The sequence below is a fragment of the Emydura macquarii genome, unplaced genomic scaffold, assembly GCF_026122565.2.
Source record: "Emydura macquarii macquarii isolate MOO-44397 ecotype Brisbane River unplaced genomic scaffold, CSIRO-AGI_Emac_v2 contig_383, whole genome shotgun sequence".
Classification (NCBI taxonomy): domain Eukaryota; kingdom Metazoa; phylum Chordata; order Testudines; family Chelidae; genus Emydura; species Emydura macquarii.
In genome coordinates, this window is record NW_027130520.1 from 4,550,233 (window position 1) to 4,575,953 (window position 25,721).

At 41.1% G+C, this 25,721-nt stretch overlaps 1 protein-coding gene across 2 annotated transcripts in view; it reads left to right on the plus strand.

Moving 5' to 3' along the window:
* LAPTM4B (lysosomal protein transmembrane 4 beta) overlaps window positions 1-19,609 on the plus strand; it is an 86,442-nt gene extending 66,833 nt beyond the window's left edge. The window contains exon 7 of one of the 2 annotated variants that reach the window (XM_067536975.1): window positions 17,263-19,609. In XM_067536975.1, the coding sequence (XP_067393076.1) occupies window positions 17,263-17,337 (75 nt within the window). In that variant the 3' untranslated portion in view covers window positions 17,338-19,609. Of the gene's footprint in view, window positions 1-4,217; window positions 5,842-17,262 lie in introns of those variants that run through there. The other variant, XM_067536964.1, reaches the window with a different exon arrangement.
* Window positions 19,610-25,721: the final 6,112 nt, after the last annotated feature.

The window sequence follows — 25,721 nt, forward strand, 5'->3', positions numbered from 1 at the left end:
AAGGCATGACTGTGGTCATGGCGTATCTCAGGAAGAAAGGAATCCGCATCTTCCCTACCCTGAGGACTTGTTACTGAAGGGTGGCTCCAGAGAGGAGATTCTTGCCTACGTCTACATCACATTGCATTTGCTCAATCCTCTGGGACTCATTTTAAACACCACAAAGTCAACATTGGCTCCCACTCAAAAAATTGAGTTTATTGGGACCCTGTTAGATTCCACGAGGTTGAGGACATTCCTGCCGACTGACCACTTCCAGGCAATTCAACGGCTCTGTCTGTCTGCAATCTCAGCCCTCCACGACAGTCCATGTGTGTCGGAGCCTGTCAGGTCACATGTCTGCTTGCCAGGCTGCACTGTCACCCTCTTCAGCTGTGGCTCAGGATAGTCTTCTGCCCTGCCCTGCATTCTCTGGACAGATTGGTTCACTTTCCTCCACCAGTCCTGGATTCCTTGCACTGGTGGGAGTCCCCACACAGTGTGTGCCAAGGAGTCCCCTTCGTTTGGCCCTCTCCAACCAAGTCAGTGGTTACTGATGCTTCCTTTATAGCATGAAGGGTGCATCTGGACTCATTGAGGGTGCAGAACCTGTGGTCGGAACAGGTCATACCATATCAATGAGTTGGAACTTCAGACCAAACTTATCCTCACTGCTCCAGCATGGCTGAGACAGTGCTAGTTCTCAGGTCTCCTTGCTCTGTCAATTCAACCTCCCATATTGCTTCCCTGCTATCCCAACCTGCTCACTCAAAACCACAGCCACACCCTCTGTCCTGTGATCAGCTCCCTGCACCTTATGGCATGGCTGCTGCATGGCTAAATGAAGAGCCCTGCTTGGAGGCTATCCAATAACTCCTGCTCAGCAGTAGAAAGTCCTCCTCTAGGATGGCCTATTTAGCAAAATGGAAGAGGTTCTCAGTGTGGCCCTTAGCCCGTGGGACCAACTGACAGGGGCTTCCATCCAGGACATCTTGAAGTAGCTGTTACACCTTCAGAAATCCGGCCTTGTGCTCAGTTCACTAACAATGCGTTTGGCAGCAATATCAGTGTTTCATCACCCTATTCAGAGGGGGATGAATAGGGACTTCATCAATAAAAATTGAATTCAATTTTTTCCAGTGCCATGGTGACAAGATTTCTGAAATGGCTTCTCCACTTACATCCTCCAGTCCAAAATCCAGTTCCTATTTGGGACCTAAACTTAGTTCTAGCTGTTCTAATGGGCCCTCCATTTGAATCCCTTGCATCCTGTCTCCTGCCCATCCTGTCTTAGAAACCTGAATTCATGATAGCTGTCATATCTGCAAGGAGGCTGTGAGAGTTGCAGGTCCTCATGGCTGAGCTGCCTTATACTCAATTCTCCAAGCACAAGGTGATGCTGCAACCACACCCAAAGTTTTTGTTCACGGTGGTCTCTGTTTCATCTGAATAAGGTGGTGTATTTATATGTGTTTTTCTTTAAGTCACAGTCTTCCCCAGAGGAACAGCATCTCCATATCCTGGATGTCAGGCGATATCTAACCTTTTACCTAGACAGGAATAAACCATTTTGTGTTTCACCTTGCCTATTCACGTCATATGCAGACTGCGTATGATGGGACAAGTGGTTTCTGCACAGACCATGTCTGGATGGACAACATCTTGCCAAGGTTGCGCATGAGAGAGCTTCAGCTACACCTCTCAGCTAATACAGGCTCACTCCGGAAGGGCACAAGCGATGTTGATAGTGTTCCTCAGCGGCATTTCCATACTGGACATTTGCATGGTTTCTTGCAATGTGTATAGATAGATGGCCATGTAGTCATCTATATGTACATTTATGGACCATTATGCTATTACTGCATCTTCCGAGGCTTGTGCCTGCTCTGGAAGGGCAGTCCTGCAATCTCTATTCCAATAGACTTCAAGCTCCACCTCCAGATTGGGGTATTGCTTGTGAGTCACGTAAGTGGAATATACGTCTGCATCTATTGGAAGAAAAAGTAGTTACTTACTATAACTGTGGTTCTTCGAGATGTGATGCAGATGTGTGTTCAATGACCTGTCTCCTCTGCATCGGAGTCTCCTCTAATGGGCTTTCAGTGCAGAGGAAGTGAGGAGAGTTGGGGTAGCACTGCCTCATATAGCCAGAGGAGGAGCCACAAGGCATAAGCGCCGCCCCTCTACAGGTACTGCTAGGCAAAGGTCTCCAGCTCCAGCGTACTAGGCGTGCACGCACCTAAGTGGAATAAACATCTGCATCACATCTCGAAAAACCACAGTTACTGTAAATAACCATTTCTTTTGGTGTGATCTAGGTTGGTTTGAGGTATAATTTTAATTTAAATAGTATTTTAAAATATTAAGTAACTTAGTGTCACAAAAGGTGCTGGATTTACAGTTTTGGAACCATAAGTCCTATGTTTATACAAAAATCTGATAATGCTAGTGCATTTATAAAGTACCTGCCATCCAGGAAATCCAGTGCATTCTGCAGATTTTACAAGCTCATTACAAGCAGAATGACCCAGTCCTGCTTCCCCTGAAGTCTGTAGTACTTTTGTCGTTAAATTCAGTGGGAGAAGATATTACTTTACCTGCCACTGAAATGCAGCCATTCCTGGGGTGGAAGATCCAAACCTTAAACACTACATGGTTTATGACAGAAAGCGGAGAATACCTTCTCCGAATGAAAATACAGAAGGAAATCAGGGCGTGAAGAATGCAGTTGCTCAATTAAAATTTGTTCATAACTCCAGCGCTAATATAGTGCCAAAGACTACTGAAGTCAGTAGAAACAGTCCCATTGACTTCATTGAGGTTTGGATCAGGCCCTATGTGATCTTTAATGACCAGAAGTGTTCAAGGTTTTGGCTTTGTTATACCCTAAAGAAGGCACCTCCAATTGCACATTTCTCCCTAAGATCACGCTGAGCATTAGTTTAGAACAGACTCAGAGAAAGCAATGTCATGTATTGAATCACCAACGGCAACATTTTCCTTTAGTCTCCCATCCAAGTTATGTCATTTCTGCCTGCTTACTTTGATATGAAATGTGGTCAGAGACTTAGGTAGAGGGCTGAAGGATTTCAAGTGCACCATATCCAAAGCATAGACCACAAGGGGGAAAAGGCAGTTTAGTCTTTATGCTCATTTTATCTTTGGCAACTCTGCTGAGCCTGCCAACCAGGATGCATATTGCCAGTGGTTTTGTTGTACGGACACTGGTACAGTCGGAAACAGACTGAAATCTCCACTCATTTTTCTAAGACCATAGAACAGAGGGTAACAAACCAACTCTGTCAGAAAATAAATGATTTAAAGGATCACTTCCACTTTACAAATGTTATATTTTTCTTTTCCTATGTAGTGACACTTCAGATTACTGAAACCAGAGGATTTGAAAGATGTAATTTACTTGTCATTACTATATGATACTCATCTACTTTTTGTATTTGTTTTGTTTAATCTGCTTTCATATGCATCACAAATCAATATTTAGATTGTTCAGCTATCTGATTGCTGCATCATAGAGGGCAATGTTGCAGTCCACCCTCCAGTTTTCTAATTGTGCACTCCACCACTACGTCTACTGCCTTCTTGTGGTGTCCCTGAGAGTAGCATAAAGTGAAACGAAAGTAGACAAAATCCAGAGTACACACTTATATTCTTGTTTAATGAGAATAGATAGAATCATTTTCCGGTTTTCATGTACTGGGATAATTTGATAATTTCTGGGTTGCAAACAATGCAGGAGAATGTCTGTCTGTTTTTTAAAAAAACATTTATGTTGTAGATTTTCCATAAATAATTTCTATCTTTTGATCCAAATTTGACTTTACAGTGAAATGTAAATGGGATGACTCTAATTACAAATGAAAATGACCCTGAAAGTCTCATTCCTAGTCCTTAGAGGGTATTTGCCCAAAACTGACATAGTTAGCAGTCTCTACCCAAAACAAGTACAACTGGGTTCGACCAGCGGTCAATCTAGTGAGATCTACAGCAAGAAAGAGTGTGATTAATAGGCAAACAAAGCAGCACCTAGAAACAAAACAAACAGTGACTATGGAAGGGCTTAGATTACAGGGAATACTGGATTTTCAGACAAAAAACCTTGCACAGGGTTGGAAGCAGTAGCAAGAAGAATTGAGACCATGTACAGAGCTGACTATGGGATATAAATATAAGAAAATGAAGGTAAATCTTTTTTTTTTCTATCTCACTGGGGAAAAAAGGACAAGAAGAAGTGTCAACACTGTTGCCAGGAATAATGCCCTAAACATTGGACCAGCTGCTAAAGGTGTTCGATGAGTACTGTGACCCCAGACAGAACACTCCTTTTTAAAGTGTACACTTCCTCAGCACCAGATGGTAATTCAGCACTGAGGACAAAGAAGCAGAGTAGGACCCTGGCCATGATGTGGTTCATCTCTGGTTGCACTAATCTTTCCTGTTGCTCCACTCCTTTGCATGCAGAGTGTAATTGCTCCATTATTGTGGCTGACTTCTGTCTGGATGCACATGGGGGAGGGAGAAATAAAATTAGTGCAGGAAGCTTTCTGCTACTCAAGAGCAACCATAATCTGATCCTAAATATGACTGTGTCCTGATAATATGTATGTGTATTCATGTGCCTGGAATACTGAATGAATTGTTTGCTATGAAACTGCTGTTGTGACCGAAATTCATAAATCTTATGGTATTTTCTTAAAACTAATCTCTCGCTGTTCTTAGCGGCTTGAATAAATGGTGATTTTTGTCCAAAAAAAATAACATGCACCCACATGTGCCTTGGCACAGAGTATTTTGCATCAGTGAGGCCTAGTTTTTTCATTCCCTTTGGTTACAAATTATCTCTGAGCCATGCTGCTTCCAGTTACTCCAGCTGCAATCATTCCAGTGTGGTTTCTAATGGAAGTGTGTGCATATAAACATAGGGAAGGGCTCCCTGTCTGTGAAGGGAGGGAGGCTCCCTGGGATTTGCTTGACAGATACCATATCATGAAAACAAAGGGTACTTAACCAATCTGTTAAACTCCTCTCTGAACAGAGCAAGGAGAGACATTTCACTTTTAACAAACCTGAAGTATCTCTGAAGTGAAGCCTCAGGCCCCTGAATAGTTTACTGGGAGATGAGGTGCTCCTGTTTTGGATAAAAAGGACTTCCTTAAACTCCTTAAAAAGAGACCACCTCTCTCTCTAATGTTTTTAACATGCCTGATTTTGGTGCCATCCCCTTGCTATAGGCCTAGGCACTCTCAGATAAAATGATTCCAATTATTTTTTTTGGTTGGGATGAAAAAAAATTTTTACAATATGTTGCACAACAAATTGTCTATGTCCGGGAAACACTTAAGTGGAACAACATAAAGATGTTATACCTAAGGCAGCCATACATGAGCAACTTCATACAATCAGTTAAGCTGCTTAAGTCAGTGTCAGCTTGGCCCTCTCCAATTCATCTCTTGTCCAATTTTCAGGCCTTTCTGAGGCTTTGGACTGACATGGTCTACCAGGCCCAGATGGGTATAGACCCTCCTTGTTTTAGGCCTAGAACCTGACTGGGCATGACTTCTCCTAAGAGGCCAGAATATAGTTTACCTCTCGTTGGAATGAGCTGCAGGGAATTAATCCCCAAACAATTCAAGACCAAAAGGGTGTTAAATAAAGAAAGATACATTTAGGAACTGGGAGGAAGTCAAATTAAGACAACGATAAATGGTATAAAATATACCTGCACTCAACCTCACTTACACAACCTTTTAAATAAACTAAAAAGGAGGAGAATAAAAAGTGGTCACCTCTTTAGATGTCCTGAGTTATATCAGATCCTTTAGACTGTTACTGTTCTAATTTCTATGTCACTAACATTTCAGCCTCTCTGGTGTAGCATGCTCACCACCCTGTCCATCCACTCCCTTTTCTGTCTGTTGCTCTTTATTTATACATTGAAGTCCAGGTGTGAGTCTGTATTACCAAATTAGCCATGGACTTCTATACATACATTTGTAATAATCACACGTTTGCTTAAGTGCAATATAATGAGAAGAGAAATAATCTCCATCACTTTTCCCATGTGATTTTCCCCAATTTTACCTTATACACCACGTTTTAATGGATGTTCCCCTCTCCAAAATATACTTATTTTCCTCATTCCTTCTCTATATTTGAAAAGCTCCCTTTTCCCAAAAGGCTGGTAATCTATAGTGCATGTCACTTTTTTGTATATAAAATACATTTGAATGTTAATGGGTCTCTCCCTAGAAGGGTGAATGTCTTTTCCTGAAGTTGACAGTGTTGTTTCCTGAAGTATCAGACAATAGATATAGCCTTAAAAGTTGCTACATTTTCAGTCAATTCCTGTTTCTCAGTAACTCCAATCTGTCAGTAGAATCTTTCAAAATTCTTTATTAAAAGATTACTGTGATTAGCTCCAAAAACATAGTCCTTCTAACAAGACTCGTACAATGTACAGCTTAAATCTTCAGAAGTAACTAATGATTTTGGGTGTCTCAATTTTTGGGTGTCCAACATGAGTCACTTTGGAAGGGCCTGCTCTCATGAAAGACCTTAAAAGGACTGGATTTTCAATTAGACACCCAAAAATATTTGACACTTTTTTGAAAATTTAGACCTACTTAATACCAATACAGTAATTAGATGACCAAGCTCTGTTAATTTTGTAGAGAAAAGTAAGTTTATGATGCGCTGGTATATTTATTTCCTTTCATGTAAGATTCATTTATGCGTCACTGATATTTAAGTACTACACTGTGCTCAGTATTATACATAGTGCATAAGGCAACAGCTGCCAATTTTGAATTTCAAAATTTTTCAGCAAAAACTGACAATTTTTTTGCAAATATTTTTGTGGAAAATGTTCCTATTTTGCATCAACTCTACTAAATAGACTAATAGAAAATGCCCAGAAAAATTCTGGTATAGAGGTTTTTCCACGCCCTCTTCTAATTTTACATTTTCCTCTCTCTCTCTTTGCTGTAATATAGTGAGTCAGTGGATTGGTGCTTGTAGGCTTCTCAGAGAAAATGCATTGGCAAACTTGTCTGGGAAAAAAATAACAAAGAGAATAATTCTCTCTGCCTTCGTTATACATAAAGTGAAGCAATTGTTATTCATGATATAACTGCTCATGATCATGCTGGAATCTCTCATTGTCCCTGGGTGGTCTTAAAAATGTTTGTATAGTCAAGGACACAATGTTCTGAGAGGACTATTGGGACAGGCTTAAGTTGAGCAGGTGGTCAATGCCATGACCTTCTCTTCAGAGCCTCTCCTGAGCTAACGGCTTGGTTTATTGCAATGTTTGGCTGAATATAGTTTGTTGCAACTAGTAGCTCTTAGCTCCACGAGAGCTGTGGAAGCAAATACCATTATTTCTGCCTACGTGAATAACATGAGGGCAGAGAAATAAACTCCTGTTTCTCACCGTGAGATCTGCCCAGTGAGTTGAACTGGAGTAGACTCCTGTTTAGAGACTTCTGCTCTTTCAGGGATCAATGCACTTCAGCAAATATCTGCAGGCAGCCTTTTCAAAACAGAGTCAGTTTTAATAGTCAAATGAAATACAAAATGAGGAAGTCTTTAGGTTGACATAGAGAAGCAAAGGCTAAGATGGAGTTCAGACTGGCCAAAGCCAGAGCTCTACCAAACCACCTTGCTGTAGGGCCCTTCTTGACTTTCCCTCTGTTCCCCCAGTCTCAAGTGAGATCCCAGCGTGTCTCTGAGCCCAGTTTATAACACCTCTGTCCATTGTTCTTCCACCGCAAAACCATGCTCAGGTCACATGTTCAGCCTGTTTGAACCTCCCGTTATGTTAACGTTCAGTCATTGGGGTTGCCCTTATCTTTCCGGATCCTCCATTGATATGTATTTATTCCAGCCAGTCCTTGATGGCTCATTCATGCCACCCCCGACAGCTGTGTGAGTCAAACACCTCAAGTCTCCTGCTCTGCCCAAGGAGAAGCATTTTAGCTCTTCTGTACCCACTGGGCAGCAATACCAAGCTAAATAGGTCATCCCCATTCATACCATTCATAAAAATAGCACAGAAAATTCCCACTATCATCACAGCTTAATTATAGGCTATAGATATGTAAGTATTCTTTATACACTTGTAAGTGTCTAGAGTTCAATTGACACCTCCATAAAGTGCTAGGTTCTAGCTCTTTCTGCCAGAAGGCCCCTAGAGAAATTTAGGCTGGCTCAGAATTCCTCTTAAGGCTACCAGGAAGCAGCAGCAGTTCCACCTCCTTGTCATGAATTCAGCATGCAATCCCCTCTGTGACTGGCCAGTTCTGCTCATTTCATAGCTCCCCCTACCACCAGCCCCTTAGGTAAGAGCAATAGCAACAAGCAAGCTGCTATGTAGGCTGTAAGGAGTTGAAGCTGCTTCTGCCCTCCGTCTTTCTCACCTCCCAGGGCATCCGCACAGGGCTACCTGGCCCTGATTAAAAGTTCCTATAACTCGTTAGCTATCTGAGGTGTGTAAAAATAATGACTAAAATAATACTCTATAACTTGCTCTGTTTGGGGGAAGCTTAAAATTTGTAAGTATATACAAAGTATGCTACAAAATTACATTCAGCTTGTAAATATGTTTCCACAATTTGGTATCTACTTTGGTTAATAATCGTTTGAACACTTCATCCCAAAGTGCTTTACAAACTTCATTTGACACAGGCAAATAGTGTGCCTGTGTTGCAGATAGGTAAAGTGAGGAATCCTCAGGTGACTTGCCAGAGTCCTACAATGAATCAATGACAGAGCAAGGATTAAAACCGAGAAGTCACAGCTCCCAATTTCAAGTTCATCATCACTTGACTGCACTACTGTGGTCAACTGTTGTCGTTTAAATGATGTATTTACTAAGATATGTCCTTGGGCTTATATTTATACTGAGAAACTCTTAGGTAGATGTATTTACTGCCACACTTTGAAATTAGTTCGCAGCTGCTTAGTGGAATCTTCAGAAGCAGAGTCAGGGATTACTGCACAATAGAAATGTTCCTTCAGCTATAGATGGCTCATAAATAAGAGATCTTCCTCCTAGTTGAGGCAAAGGATGCACTCCTCCCAAATTCCTCAGGAAGGAATACATTCTGCTGCGTGGGGGTTGATTCCAAAGCGCACAGTTGTTCAAATGCAGAACATTCATTAGATTGGTCCCAGAATAAACTGCCATGGGAATGGAGTTCGGCTCAGGTTTTTAGGCAGACTCCTGGAACTTAATGTTGAGTGTTTGGTTTCACAGTGATTTATTTCAGTTGTCAAAATTAGTTTTAATTATTTTGTTATAAACCTTGGTATTGGTCTTATGATTTAGTCTGAAAAAAATCCAACTGTGTCAAACTTATTTCAGGCAAGGGGAACTTAAGGCTAACTTTTTCAACAGATAATTGAAGAGTTGCTGCCATAGGGCAGGGGTTCTCAAACTTTTTTTTTTTTTTGGCTGGGATACCCATTTGAAAATATTCCAGACTGTGACAACCCCCCTCCCAAAAAAGTGATGATCTCCCCCTTCCTCCCCCCTTTCAATGCCACCCTTACCGGCATGATCAGGGGGCTGACAGCTTGCAACCTCTCCATAATAACCTTGCAACCCCCTGAGGGGTCATGACCCCCAGTTTGAGCACCTCTGCCATAAGGCCTCTTGGAAAGGAAAAAATGATAAAGCAAACCGGACTATACTTACCTCTAGCACCTCTACAGTGGAGAGCTTTCAACCATAGCTTCATTCTTATCTACTGCAAAGTGTTCCAGAAAAACTTTTATTTTTAGACCTGGACCAAGTAATGTTTTGGCTGACCCCTTGCAATGGGAACCACAAAGGTCCTGGACAAAGGCATGCCAAAACACTAGTCCAAATCTAAATAAGCTTTTCTGTAACACCTTGTACTGTTCAATGCACTTAAGGCCTGATCCAAAGACCACTAAAGTCAGTAGAAATATCCTTTGATGATGCAAGAATAAAACCATTCATTAAACATTTCTTCATTATATGAACCAATGATGAGTGACAGCTTGGTTACTTTAATAAGCTTACCCACATTGAATGAAGCACCACTTGGGAATCCCCAACATAAAGGTTGTTGAAAGGTGCCAAATCTCTCAAGTATGGAAGGCACGGTGCTGAGAACCCAGTTTTGGTGGGCTGGCCACGTCAGGAGAATGAAGAATTCCTCCAGCTGTGTTTTACAGCCAATTGAAAAATGGACAAAGATCACAGGGAAGGCCACATTTGAGATACAAGGACACCCTGAAAAAAACCTTAAAGCCTGCAACATCAATATCAACAGCTGGAAGGAGTTGGCCATTGACAGCACCATTGGAGGCAGCACTGTCACTTAGCTCTCAAAAACTTCAAAATCAAACAAGCGAACATAAGGGAGGAAAAGAGAGAGAGGCCATTCCAGTAATTCCACCAACTGCAAGTTTTACCTGCAATACTTGTGGCTGCATCCGTGGATCAAAGATGGGCCTTATTTTGCACGACCGTACACACAAATAAACTTAGTCACAAGGAGTTTCTGATATAACTCATTTGTCCTTATCGACAGGAGACTCCATTATCCACATTGGATAACGCACCACTTGTGCCTTAAAAATGAACTGTAAGCTGAAGAGAACTGGGGCCTTATGATCACTAGGGAATAAATGTAAGAGAGTCAGCATATGTGGTGGAGAAGGAAATGTGTTCTATTGGAAGTTCAGGTAAATGTGGAAACAGCTGCAGAGATGTGGGAGGTTCCTCGCAGTGGTATAATCCCCAAGTAGACGGGTCAAGCCAAGATTAAATCCAAAATGTTCAAATAATAAACATGTGCCTTTGTTTCTATTCAGACATCTCTGCAAACACTATCTTTAGGAAGTTATCTAACATCCCCAAGAAATAGTTGGGTCAGCACATGGTTCTCATTAGTTAATACACAATATAGCTAATGAGGCACTAATGTTATCATTATTTCTTCTAGGGAGTGCTACACTGTGTGATGTGCTTTATCTTCTAAGAAAAGGTTTCTATAGAGGCTTGGTAGAATTTGATTTTTTCCCCCCTAAGTTTGACACTTTTTAATTATTTTTATTTTTGACTATTTTTCTATTTGTAACCTTTTGTTTTGACCGGGAGGAGGTGGGGGGGCAGGGTTAGGGCAGGGCTGCAGAGGGCTCCCTGGGCAGCCGAGGAGCCCAAGACCTCGGGACACAGGGTGCAAGGGAGTTTATAACCGGCCTGGCCTGGCGGAGCAGAGCCCCTCAGGCAAGGCTGTCAGGAGGAGGATGAGCCCCCCACCATGGAGGAAGCCACCCGCCTGCTAAACAGTTCCTGCGCGGGGATGGCTCCCATGCTCCTGGCTGGTGAATGAACGAGCAGGGCTGTGACAGCACAGCTGCAGAGGGCTCCTTGAAGAGCCGTGAGGCCCCTGACACCCATCCCTGCAGGCACAAGGTATGGAGAAGCGCAGTGGTCCTGGTGGGGCAAAGCAGAGACCCCTGGTGAGGGCCAGGAGGAGGAGTTGTCCCTGGCCGCAGGGGAGGCCACAGCGCCAATGGGGACAGAGCCATTCAGCAGCAGGGTGGCCTCCTCCATGGCCCTCCATGGGGATGACGACTCCTCCCAGTCTTTGCTCACAGTCTCCACTGCACCTTGTGCCTGTAGAGATCAGATGTCCCAGGAGTGAGGGAGCCCTCTGCAGCTCCACTGTCACAGCCCTGCTCCCTTGACAGTGGAGCTGCAAAGGACTCCCTGCACGGCCACAGGACTGGCAGCACCTGACCCTGAAGCCACAAGAAGTGGGGAAGGCTGTAGTCCTGGCAGGGCAGGGTAGAGCAGAGATCCCCAGCACTCCCAGCTGGTGGGTGGGTGCGTGAGTGAGTGAGTGAGTGAGCGAGCGGCTCCGTGACAGAGAGGCTGCAGAGGGCTCCTGGCACAGCTCTGAACCATTCAGCAGTGGTGTGGTCAGGGTTTTGTCCTCCTCCTCCACCTTGCAGTCCTGGCCAGAGCTCTTTGTTCTTCCCCTCCATACACGTGCCTGTTACCGGCCCTGCACAGCCACAGGGCCGGTGACACTTGATCCCTGAAGGTGCAAGATGCCAACTGTTACCAATTGAAATTATTGAAAAAAAATCAATGCGTCCACTGAAATTGACGTTTACTGACAGTTCTCGATTAAAATCGAATCCTGCCAAGCCTGTTTATATAATACAGCGGAATCCAAGTTACCCAGATAACTTGGGTGACACCAGTTAGGTTAATCAGAAGTTTGGTAATCAGGAGTTTTCAAGTGTAAATCCTTTGCGTCTCCTAAATTTTGCTGGATGGAAGCCTCTGATCTTAGAAGTTTTGCAGGAATTTAGGCCAGGGTTTTCAAAAGGGTTCAGTGCACCCCCAATGGGGGCCAGAGCTCAGCTCCCATCGAGGCACTTCAGTAAGTACCCAATGTGATAAGCTCTTTTCAAAATATTGCCATTAGGGTCAACCTTGCAGATCTTCGCGGGCTGAGGCTAAATACATGTGCAGCTCTTTTAGGCATTTTGCAGGAACTGAGGCGCTTCATTCCCAAGGATATTATGAACTCCACAGGTTGGCACCTTCAGAACTCCCAGTCTTCAAACTCACATATTGGTGTACCAGTAGTAGGCTAGTAGTCCAGCAAATGGGGGCAGTTCGGGTTTCATTAAAATGGGATTCTACTTTGCATTTGCACTTAATGTTATCTTTCATGTGAGGATCTCAAAGCGTTCTACAAACATTCATTAAGCCCTGTTCATCTCCAAGAGATAAGTAGGCAGTCTACTCCCTTTATCTGTAAAGAGCAGCTAAATGATTTGCTCAAGGAGGCCATAGAGTAAATCAGTGGTCTGTGTTTATTCTGGGTACATGATTGAAGGAGGTGTGTGTGTGTTTGTGTTACCGTAGTGCCGAAAAAGCCTAGTCATGGCCAGGATTCTATTGTGCTATGCAATGTACAAGCACAGAAGAAAAAAATGGTTCCTGCCCCAAGGATCTTACAATCTGAGAATCACCCTAAATTGTGTAAATACTTCTTCTGCCCTTCATGGATCCCTGGGGATAAAGATGTTAGCATGCTAGAACCAATTTGAGATCTATGACATGATAAAAGCATAATAGTCATTCTGTAGGTCTGGGAGCCTAAGCCAGTCCTTGGATATAGGAGCTGGAAGTTTTTAAGTGATAGTCATGGACATTGATCAGGGCTCCACAGAAATGCTCTAATTAAGTTATTAAACTTTCTAAAATAAGACTGATGGATAGAGAGAGGTAGGCCACTTAGAATATAAAGGAGCCTGAGTGAAATATTCATTTTTATTGTATCAACCCTTCCTCGTTAGGCTCATGGAGAGACGATGGCACCTATTTGTATCACTAGTTATTTGAGAGAGTGCAGGCTCAAAATTTATCTTCACTAGTTTAACGTTTCTTGGTACTTTTATACCTACCTACTTAATTGCATCAGTTTTGCCTATGGAAATTCAATGGCGAAAAAGGCCCACTGCGTGATATCCGAGAGATTTCCAATAGTTTTTCTTTTTCCCTATTTATTTTGCAACCAGATATTGCTGCAAATTTTTGAATTTGTGATAGGAGGGCTGGAATAGTGGTTTCTGATTTGGATACATATGCAGATGATACCCTTTTGTAAAAGTAATTTATACTTCATGCAACCAAGTTGCATGTCTCGTATATCTGGATGAGGCCATACAGCTATTGCCAGAGGCTCATGAGCAAACCAAAAAGTAATGGGACAGCAAGCTCCTTTGCTTAGTACCCTAGAAGAGGCTGAACGTATCTGAGACCACATTATTGGTTGTGATGGAAAAGTTTGGGTGAGAATATAACAGTTGGATCCAGGAATTAAATACAGGTGTAAAACATATATCTCCAGGTCACTCTATCAAAAGCCTTTTCTGCGTCTAAGGCTAATACAGTTTGTGCTTTGGGGTCCTCGTATTCACTTCTATAATATCAATAGCTAAGTTGTCAAAGGTTATCAGAGCCATGATGGCCTCTGACACGCCCAGCTTGATTTGGGTGTATGATCGAACCTAAAACATTCTCCAAGCTCATCGCCATAAATTTTGCCAATATTTTGATTTCACTGTTAATAAGTGAAATTGGCCTATAATTGGATCATAGTGTGGTATCTCTTCCTAGTTTAGAAATAACTGTCATTAAGGCTTCCCTCAGTGCAGGGGAAAGATTGCCCTCCAGGTGTGACTCATTATACATTTTAAGCATCTTGTCAGACAGGAAGTGAAGGAAGTGTCTGTAGAATTTGGCAGGGATGCATCTGTCCCTGGGAGTTTTTCCCCACTTCCATATTCTTAATTGCCTTAGCTACCTCATTCTCCATGGGGGCACATCAAGGTTTCTGCACTGGACCACAGTAATTTGCGGTAATGTAATGTTTTTGAAAAATTGATCCAAAGCATCTGTGGAGGGGTTTGTGTCCTATTGGTATAGATCTGTATATAAATTAAATAACTCTTTAGTAATAAATATCTTCAGGTGATGTACATAATTTACCATACTTATCGCAGATGGCCATGATTCTACATGCTAGAGGTCTTTTGTCTGAGGCAATTAGCCAGAAATGTGCTGGTTTTTTCACCCAATTCACAGAGGTCCTACCTGAGTTGAAATAAGGCAAATTTAGCATGGGTTGAGTGCAGCTTATTGAGTACATATCTTCAGTTATGTAGGGATATGGAGCTGTTGCATGATACAAATAAAGCTCTTTTACTTTTTTCCCAAGAGCTGTCATGTTTTCTCCATATTCCCTCTTCTTGGCAGACAAGAAAGTTATAATTCTACCCCTCAAAAAGGCTTTAAGTGTTTCCCCTAGTAGCCTGTTAGAAGATGTTGAGGGTTCATTTGTCTCCAGGAAGAGGCCAAATTTATTTTTCAATAAAAGTTTTGAAATGGGGATCTAATAAAAGTGAAGAATTAAATCTCCATCTACATGGCTCTTCCTCACTTGTCAGTTGTTATGTGAAGAATTATAGGGGCATGATCAGGGAAAACAATTGTATTAATGGAGGAGTCAATTACAGAATTTACCAAGTCCCTGGGGATCAAAAAGAAATCTGTATGAGAATAGGAGCCATTTACTGGAAAGAAGTATGAATAGTGCCAACTCACTGGGCGTATAAGCCACCAGATATCACATAGTCCCAGACCTTTAACGTGCAACTCCAGAGCCATTCTAAATTGGTTGGCTTATGACCCTGAGGCTGAGATTTGTCCACAAAAGGATGAAGCACCTAATTAAAATCTCCAATAATTGCAGTAGGGATATGGAGCTCTCCATATGATTTGGTAAAAAAACCCATGAAAGGTTTCAGGATCATCAAGGTGAGGCCTATACATATTAGAAATGATTAGTTAAATCATTTATGGTGACTTTACACGCATAATTTTGCATGCAATTGAGATCCAGAGGAGCCTTGTGCCTATGGCCTCCCCAATTGTGGAACTTTAGGAGACTCTTTGGGGCATGTGAAAACCTTAAAGAGATCTAGTCAGCAGTGCACCTTGCAAGCCCTAGCAGTTATTAATGACTCCTCCAAATAAGATCATTGTGGGTGATATCCTAAAGCTCTTTGGGGAGTTCTCAGTTCCTGCATAAGACAGGGGTCCACAGGGTTGGATTGCATAAGACCATGGGGCTTGGGGAAGAGCGTAACTTGGAAGCCTGTCTTCTCTTCTGCTGCTTTGATTTCATGCAGGACACTGCATCACTATGTCCTTCACCCTTATGACTGAGAGCCCCATTGCAAATGACAGCGTTTTGAGATTTAGGCAGTGTGAGTACAAACATAATATAAAAGCCAGGGTAATACATCACAAAAATGTCTTTGGTTCACTTCTGTTTCAGTTGTAGTTTAGTGTTAATTACTAATTGTAATAATTTATAATATACTAGTAAATGTTCAGTAGTATAATTGGGGAAATAATGACTTCTTTAGAAATAGGAGACTTCCCAGCAGCATCTGCTAATAACACTTTGTTGAGAGGTGGGAAGAGACCACTAGGTTTTGTGTGGATTGTAGTATGTGGTTTAGTGGTTATATTGTACTAAAACATAAATGTGATTTTATCACAACATTTATTTAACGTTCTGTAAGTTGTATATAATTTCAGTACATATGTATTCCATCATATTTAGCTGTACATTTTAAAGCTGACAGAGAATATTAAATGTTTCTTTGATTAATGCAAAGCTTTTGAGAACTTGTACTTGTTTGGAAGCGTATATGGGATATTGCGCTCACAAGCACAGACACATGGTTTTAATAACCCTGGAATCGCATCCTTGGCAAACATGTTAGAATTTTAAAGCACTCTGAGTCTCTTTTTGATGCAGGACTGAAGATGCTAGTGTGCCTGTGTTCTAATTCAGCAAACATGTGCATAGGAGCACACACTGATATAGAAGTGTGTGAGCTCACATACGTATAATATGAATCATTCTTGGAATTGTTCTGTGAAGGCCTGATTCAAAGTATATTAAATTGATTTCAATGTGCTTTGCAGCAGGCCCTAAAATAACAGGTGTTTCTCTTTAGGAAGGCAAGTTATTGACTTCCTTAAGAATAAAGGTGAGATTCTGGCCCCATTGAAGCCAGAGGCAAAACTCTCATTGACTTTGTGGTCCGGATGTCCCAATGTCCCTCATGTGTATTTAATTGTTCAGCTTTATATTTCAAGATAAGATAATGACTGAGAGGGTATGTAGGTAACATCTCGGAATTACACCATGGTTTCAATCTACCTGTAAGTGGACCAAACACAATATCCATATACTGGTATATTTCAGGAAAAACACATACATTTCTCATTTAAATATTATTATTATTTATTATTATTTTCACTCTAGTCAGGCTATCTCCAATAGCAGTAGAGTACTTTGAAGTTTTATTGTTACAACTACTATATGATCCATCACTAAAATTCTATGCAAATTTGATCAATGGTCAGCAAATTATGGTCAAAATCAACTTCTAAGACTGTCATGTTTAGGGTTGTGATTAGGGATTGTAAGAAAGTACAAGAAATTCAGTTGCGTTTCATAATGGAAACACAAAATAAAATTGCACTGGCTTATGTATTTCATTAATAACATTTTATTTGCTAACTGTTAATTTTGAGGCAGTTTTTATTTTATTTAGTCATAGACCTAAATTCCTGTCTTACAATTTTAGCCAGCTGACCTCAAAAAATATTTGTTTTCTTTTCCTCAGGTGCTGTTGCCATCTTATGATGATCCTGCAAATGCAGATGGTAAAGACCCACCACCACCTTATGTGTCAGCATAAGCAAGAACATGAAGTGTACCTAAAAACAATAGCTTTACTTTTCAAACATTTGATCAGTAGTTTGTTTATTTCACTTTCTGGGATGTAACCTGTAAGATTTATGTGTTGCTGTTTAGCTGAAATTTTGAAATGTAGATATTATGTTCAAAATGCTGTAGATAGTTTTAATAATGTGCTTCAAGTGAAATAGTGTGTTGAATTGGTTTCAGAAACCTGGGGATCGAGTTAGTATTAAGGTGACAGGAGACATACAGTAGCTTTATTCACCACATTTTGACATGCAGTGCTAGAGAATTTAGAACTTGTGGTTATAAATCAGGTAAACATTTCCTTTTTTATGTACAATGCTTCCAAATCAGAATGTATTGTACAAATTGTAGACTGTCAATACAAAAAAAGTGACATTCCACTTTACTGAAAAAAAAGCTAAATAAAACTTTGTGCTGAAGTGGATGGTTTTTAAGGGAACAGGAGTAAGGTTTATATAGTCTTCTCACAAACTAGGTTCATTGGAAAGATTTAATTGGGCAAAATGAGCATGGGAAAACAAGGTTGCTTAGCTCCTAAAACTGTGGCAAGTCAGGGTCCATGTTCTAACATATACCTGCTTTGTCCCAGCCATCAGCCACTCTTCTCTTTAAAATAAGTAAATAATAATTGCTGCCACTGTTCTGGTGATATTCCCTTCCTACCTATATACCTCCTCCCCCTTTAGCAACCTCAAAAAATACCCATGCTTTTAAAGTCACATGGCTTGGGTGACTAAAGATACCTCTTTGGTATCCAAAATGTGAAAGTTTCCATGGCATTGTGCCTGTAAATAGAGCGAAGTCTTGGAATGTGAATTAAGTTATACCAGTACGGGGATACATTCTCCCAGCCTATGAGGAATACATGCATGCAGTTTCTCCTAACATTTACTGAAATCTCTCATGTATATCCCATATTCATCAAAGGGATGCAGCATATATATCCTATATGCAACATATGGGAATATTAGACTCCCTTGTATGACAACTGTTTGCACTAGAATTCATTCTAGTGGGACTCACCTATCTGTGCCCGATTCTGCTATGTATGTTTGTGTGAGATACTCTTTTTTCCCCAAAAAAAGTGCCTCTTGCACATGTAACATTTTTGTTGAAAGTTCTATTTTTAAAATTGTTAGCTTAAAGATAATGTATAGTATATGAATGGACGGACATGTTTCTACCTCTCATCTCTTCTCAAATGTCACCTCCTTCACTTTTTGAATGTCAAAACATGTTGGGGTGCAAAGCTTGTGTAAAGGGGCCTTGTGGAGCTGCACCGCCCCTGGGGGAACCTCAGAAGCAATTGTCCCTCAGGAAGCATGATCTCTTCTGGAGCTGACCTGGAGTGTGCACACTGCACCATTCATAAGGACCATGCAGATTTCGGTGGACTGACTCCACTCTACAGGCCAATGCAGAGTGTGGGCAGGTCTGTGGTTCTGCCTCCTCCCTGCCTTTTTTGGAACAATAAATAGCCAAGCAACCCGTTTAGAGAATGCTATTGTGATCTGTCCTTGTGCAGGCTTTTTAAATGACCTTCTCTGCACACTTCTGCAAGAGCAGATTCTAGTCTGGCCCTTGGTATTTTGTTTTGTGGTTCACTCACTCTAAGATCAGACCAGGCAATACGTTGATTGGACCATTGCTGATATTGATACGTAGCAAAATCCCATTGATTTCTGCAGGGTAACTCTGGTGTATTCCAATGTAGGCCTCATAACTCTTTGAATTCCAGGACTGCATTTACTTTTGGGGTGGGCTGCCTGGACTTCCGATCCTACTAGCCATTCACTTTCTTTTAATTCTTAACTGATTTTGAAGAATATTTAAACGTTCATCTGTTTGAGAATAAGCCGACTGTACATACTTCTCATTGAATCTACTGTGTATAGTAGCTAGCCTCTCTGTAATAAAAGGGACGTTTCCTTGTGCCTATGGCAATTCCTTTTGCATCTTTTCACTACACAACATCCACACAAATCCGGTATTGTCAATCAGATGTGACAGGTTTTCTGTGTAAATAAGAAATAAAAACTACAACTTCTGTTTCATGCTATCAGTGCCCATCTCCTCCTTCTCCCACTATGTACAAATGCAGATAAGAAGAGTTAGCAGGCTCATAATATTACTTACAGAACAATGGAAATTAGAGATGGAACAGACTTATTTTGTTAGCATCCGGAAATGTATTCAGTTTTCTGAATTTGGTCTCCAAAGTGCCAAATAAAGAGGGACTGTCATCTCTGGTGTATTCCATGATACTTCTATAGCAAGGTGGTATTTTTTATTTTTTACCATTACATTGTATAAATTCATATCTAATTTGCTGTAGAATGTTCTTAGCAGTTCCTTTTCCCCAGGTAACTCTCATCCATTGTATACATTTTGTTTCTGTTGGTTCCTACCCTTCCACCCTCCCCCAGATATTAACAGCATATTATTTTTCCAGGTTGCATCTCATTTTATTTTCTTATATTAATTCTGCATTATGTAAGCTCATTATTAATAATTCCCAGATAATTGAGGACTGGAATGAAAAATACTAAAAAGATGCACTCAAATCAGACATATGGGGCCAGATGTACCAGATAAGGATTTGGTCCTTGGTTTTACCAGATGTGTAAATATATACTTGGCTGAAATGTTATTGTTCATGTCAAAAATAGAATTTTTCAGGCTTCTCAAACTCAACAGTTACTGAGTCTAAACCTCCAAGTCTCTCTTCCTCAACTGCAGCTCTATTATTCCTGCTGTATTTACAGAAAAAACTATAGGACATAGTACTCTCCCTCATACAAAGATATTTCCTGTAGAGGGTGAGCAGAAAAACTTTGGTGGTGATCTAGTAAGTACATGTGTTTTTGATACTTCTCAGTACTTCTAACATATTGCAACAGTTATTAACAACCACAGTTTTGGGTGATGCACTATTCAAACTGATATTCCTTTAGGAAAACCTCTGGTTTGTAAATATAACCAAAATGCTCTAATACATGTTTCTAGAATTTATTCCTAATCACAAATCTATTGTTTAAAGAATGCCAGGCTGGCACAGTGCACAGGAAGTGTTAAAATGTTTTGCTAATACTAAAATAAGGTCTTTTCCAAGTCTACAGTGGGGGAATGGTTATGAATAGAAGCAGAAGAGAAGAGATGAAGTGCTGATGATAGAACTGGTGAGGGAACATTCATTAATCTCCTTTAAAAGGCACGAAGAGACTAATATCTTTATATTCATAAGGATCAGTGTTATAAAAATAAAGACAGTTCTTTTTCTTGTTTGCTTTCTCCTGTGCCACGGTCAGACCAGAGCAAACATATATAAGTTCTATCTTCTATTTTTAAGTAAACCATCAGCTGTATCCCAGCACTTAAAACAGATGACACTGTGGTCTCGCCTATTGTAAGATCGCCTGAGACCCTGAACGCTTTTGCCTCCATATCTAAAGAAGAGTTGGTTAAACTCCAAGTTGGTGGTCAAGGTTGCTGGAAGACTCAGAGCATTGTATCCCTACTTTAAGAAGATCCACTAGAAATCACATTTATGTTTTTTATTAGAGGCTGGATTTGTATACTGAAATAACTTTCCCTGCAAAGATTCTACACCTGAGATAAGGCAATGTGTAACACTATTTCAGCTCACAGCTCTGAGAAACCAAAAATAGCATCCGTAATGGTAAACGGAGGATCGGCTCTGATAAATCAGGCTTAACATTATGTCAGGGAAGGAGAGAGGTATTTAAAGAGATGTCTCCACACCCAGAGATTTGACCCACAATGCAATTCTGCAACCTGGCCAATTGGCCAAGTTTTCAGCTGAATAACTCAGTGGGATGTGGAAGCCAGATCTGTGACCTTCTGCCTACAAGCCCATCTCTACCTCCTGCAGCATACAATATTGAAGCAGCTGGGGCAAAGAACTTCATTGTCACCCAGCCAATAAATATAAAGTTACTTCAAAGCAAAAGATTGTTCTACAAACATACATTTGATCCTGGACAATTAGCCAGAACAGCTGCTTATTTTAAATGAGCAAGTAAAGTGCAATATAAAGTAGCAGGAGTTATTTTTAACTGAATCCAAACCTTTCAAAGAGCAAATTTCATGAAATCCTTACAGGTTTTTTACCAGTATAACCAGGGCTGGGTTATGCAAGAATATGTCCTGTACTGCAAATGAAAGTGGAGTTGTAGCATGGGAAGGTATTATTTTAAGCACTAGCACAACAGCATGGCCTGGGCTAACAACCTGAGTATGTACCCAGGGCATGGCATGGGCTAACAACCTGAGTGATGTATCCAGGATCCCTAGTGGGCTGGTACTGGGATGGCTAACTCCTGTTTAACGCCTATGTTGCTACGTCTTCTCTACTGTTACCCTTGCTAGTTAGATTAAAGCTATCTTGGGTATGCCTATACAGCTACAAACAGACCTCCACTTGTAGTGTAAACGTACCCTAATAGACATGAGCTTAGGGCATGGTGATTTTCACTTGTCGTTTGGGAGCATGGGTAAGCATGGCACAGATGGGAGGTAGGCACATAGCATGGCTACCTAGCTGGGCTGTGGGAGGAACTGTGCATGAGCAGGTGAGGGTAGGTGCTCCAAAGCTACACTCAGAGCCCACTCTGAAAAAAGAGAGATTGCAGCATGGAGGAGGGTTTGCAGCCATTTGAGAGTTTCTCAGCCACTGCTTTGGTTCTAAGTGGTCAAGAATAAGGGGACTGGTAGACACACAACTTTAAGACCTATAGAAACTCATTGAGTTGAGCTCACTCTGATGATAGCAATGCAGAGACTTTCTGTGGCACTCTCGTATCAGTCTGAGACTCGGGATAATTGGCTTCCATAGCAATAGAGAGAGGGAAAGCACCAGTCAGGGTGCCAACTTATTCCTGTTCTGTGCCCCATCGGATTTCCAGTATTAGCTCTGCCTTGAAGAAAGTTAGCTACAGAAGTATGGTACTGCTCCAGAATGGGGACTGACTGGCTGGGCAGCAGTTCTGCAGCAAAGGACCTGGGGGTTCCAGCGGACAAGAATCTGGATATGAGTCAACAGTGTGCCCTTGTTGCCAAAGCTAACGGCGTATTGGGATCTGCATTGCCAGCAGATCGAGAGAAGTGATTATTTCCCTCTATTCGGCACTGGTGAGGCCACATTTGGAGTAATGTGTCCAGTTTTGGGCCCCCCGTTACAGAAAAGATGTGGACAAATTGGAGAAAGTCCAGTGGAGGGCAACAAAAATGATCAGGGGGCTGGAGCCCATGACTTATGAGAAGAGGCTGAGGAAGTAGGCTTGTTTAGTCTGCAGAAGAGAAGAATGATGGGGGATTTGATAGCGGCCTTTAACTACCTGAAACGGGGCTCCAGGAAGGATTGGGCTAGGCTGTTCTCAGTGTAGTAGATGACAGAACTAGGAGCAATGGTCTCAAGTTGCAGTGGAGGAGGTCTAGATTGGATATTAGGAAAAACTTTTTCACTAGAAGTGTGGTGAAGCACTGCAATGGGTTACCAAGGGAGGTGGTGGAATCAAGAGTTTACCACAGCTATCAAACTTGTCCTTTGGTTCCTTTCCTGGCTTTAAACATAAGAGGAATTTGTCATCAAGTTTGTCATGGCTCTTCTTTATAGCAAAGCCCCTTGAGCAAGACTTTTAGAATTTAGTCAGGAATAAGGGCTATCTTCCAGCATGGATAGGGAAACCTAAATCTACTTCACTTTATCCTGCTAATAAATCTAAAAAGGGGTTTTCTTCTTCTTATAGTTCTGGGGTAGATAGTGCTATCATTCCAGCCACTTCTATTGGTCTAATTCTGCTTGCAGCAGGCATCAAGGACCCAAGAACCTGCCTGTTTTGAGATTCTTTCCCATTACACTCCAAAAACAAAAACTCAAGAGATGGGGAAAGTGTCTAGATTTCTGCATCCATTTTCCCTCTAAAATTTCCAAAGTCACTACTTCCAGTTTATGGTTCAGCTCCCCCAGTGGTAGCAATAGTAGAAGTGCTATTGTAGCCAGAGCTCCAGGCACTTGCCAGTATTTTAGCAGTATATCAGCTAACCATGTTCAGAGCAGGTCTGAACAGAACAGTGGTTAAATATCAGTGAATGCCAGAACTTATCTACATTAGGGGCTCTGACTTTAGCTACTACCAGCTGAACTGAACTATAGGGGGACAAAATTGGAGTTGACAGTTAGTTACTCATTCTTATCTTTTGCCAGTTTGTGAATTCTGCTTGCCACAGTACCATTAGAAAATGGAATGGCTTTCATTTCCTTTGCTGCATTGGAGCCAAAAAATATATTAACTTTATCTGTGGCACAGGCCAAATTAAATTTCCTGCTATTATGTGGCGCTTTTTTGCCATTGCTAAACAGAGAACAACTAAATAAGAGGCTTTGAATACGTTCAGCAAAATTGTTTTTAAAAAATAATTTGTAATTTACATTTAAAAAAAATTCAAATGAGCTATGGATGTTTAGTCCAAGGTTCTTGAGCCAAAACGTCATCTGATGATCTGGCCTGGTTTAAAACATTTCATGCTATTTTTGCTAGTATTTCAAAACATACAACAAACTGTAGTTGCTGGTTATCTCCTGACTCTTTTCTCCTCAGCTTGTAATTCAAATTTTACTATTGACAATAGTAAATGCTATCTAAATTAGTTAGATATCTGTTGTGTGCCTTTGAATATACAAAGTGCTATAAAATATATTATTGTTATGGATTGGGTTAAACCATATTGCAACTGATGAGTGTAACAGCCACCTGTCATTCAGGATAAATGAAAAGAACAATAGGAGACTCCACCCAAAACACAGGCACGTCACCACCAAAAATGAACTTGAACTGTGTGGGTGTGTGGGAGGTTTACTGAGTATTGTTTGGTGGGAAAAGTTTATTTGGAGGGATGTGTGTGTATATGTGTGATTGAGAAAGAAGTAGGAGAGAGAGACCAGAAAAGCAGCAAAAAGTCAAGGACACAATCTGAGCAAGCACTGGGAGCATGGGCCTGAGAAAAACACCTAGAGAGAGACAACTTTTGGGATTCGTGGTGGCTGAAAGAGGCGTGAAACATTCAAGCAAAGAAGAGATCTCTGGTAGTTGTTTGATTCCTTTTTTTTTTCCCCAGATAAACAGGACTTTGTACATTCTTTGTAAATAAACAGGATTGCATCAAAGATACCTAATTCCATCTTTGATTTCTCCTCCTAACCAAAACAACCTGAAGGAGTCCAAATTTTGGCTAACCGCTTGGCTCAAAGAGGGATAACTTTATTATCAAACAGTTCAGAAACAAAGTAGTCCTCCAAAATATTAAATATGGACACTAAGCAGTTGTAACAGTGAGAATCTAAGGGTGTATCTACACTGGAACTGGAAGGTGTAATTTCCAGCGTGAGGTGACATACCCACATTAGCTTTGATCAAGCTAGCATGCTAAAAATAGAAGTGTAGCCACAGTGGCACAAGGAACTAGCCACCCAAGTAAGTACCTCGCATCTTGGATGGGTTCATACTCAGGCAATTAACCCCTCATGCTGCTCGCACTGCTGCAGCTACATTTCTATTTTTAGTGCACTAGCTTGATCAAAGCTAGCATGGGTATGCCTCTTCGAGCTGGAAATTACATCTCCCTCGAGCTTAAAATGTAGACATACCCTAAGTGTTGGATTTCACATAACCCACATTTTTGTATTTTGATCTATATCCATGCCCCTCATATGACTGGATCATGGGGCACTACCTGGTCGCCAGTAAAACAGGAGATAACCTCAGATCAGCTCACCATCTCCTTCCACAGGTTGTCAGGGGAAGGGATATAAGAGCTGATGCTTGGGCAAGGGAAGAATGCCTTTGGGAAAGTTGGGTTTCACACCCAGAGGTCATAAGACTGGATTAAATCACAGGCTGGGATGTTCTGAGCTGAGATATGATCTCTGATCAAAGAGCTATGCTTGTGACATTATCTAAATTCATCCATCAGTTTATGTCAATTTTGAGTTCATCTTTCAGACAGTTGATATGTGACCTTTCTGTGCTATTTGTGCTTATCGCAGATAATAGAATGCATGCTTGATTCAGATTTGCTTTTCAAGTATCAGGAATTAATTTTTTGTCTATGATCTTATTTTTGTTCTGTAATAATAGAAGAGTCAAGGCTCATATTGCTATTCTTCCAATTTTTTTGGAATAAATCAGTGTTTCTCAACCTTTGTGTGTTGGGGACCCCCTTTGGACTAAAAAAAAAAATTGTGACACCTCCCATACTAAGACTTGAAAAAATTGTGACCCCCCCTACCTTAAAAATCATTAAGTAAATTATGAATAATACTGGCCCACCAGCATT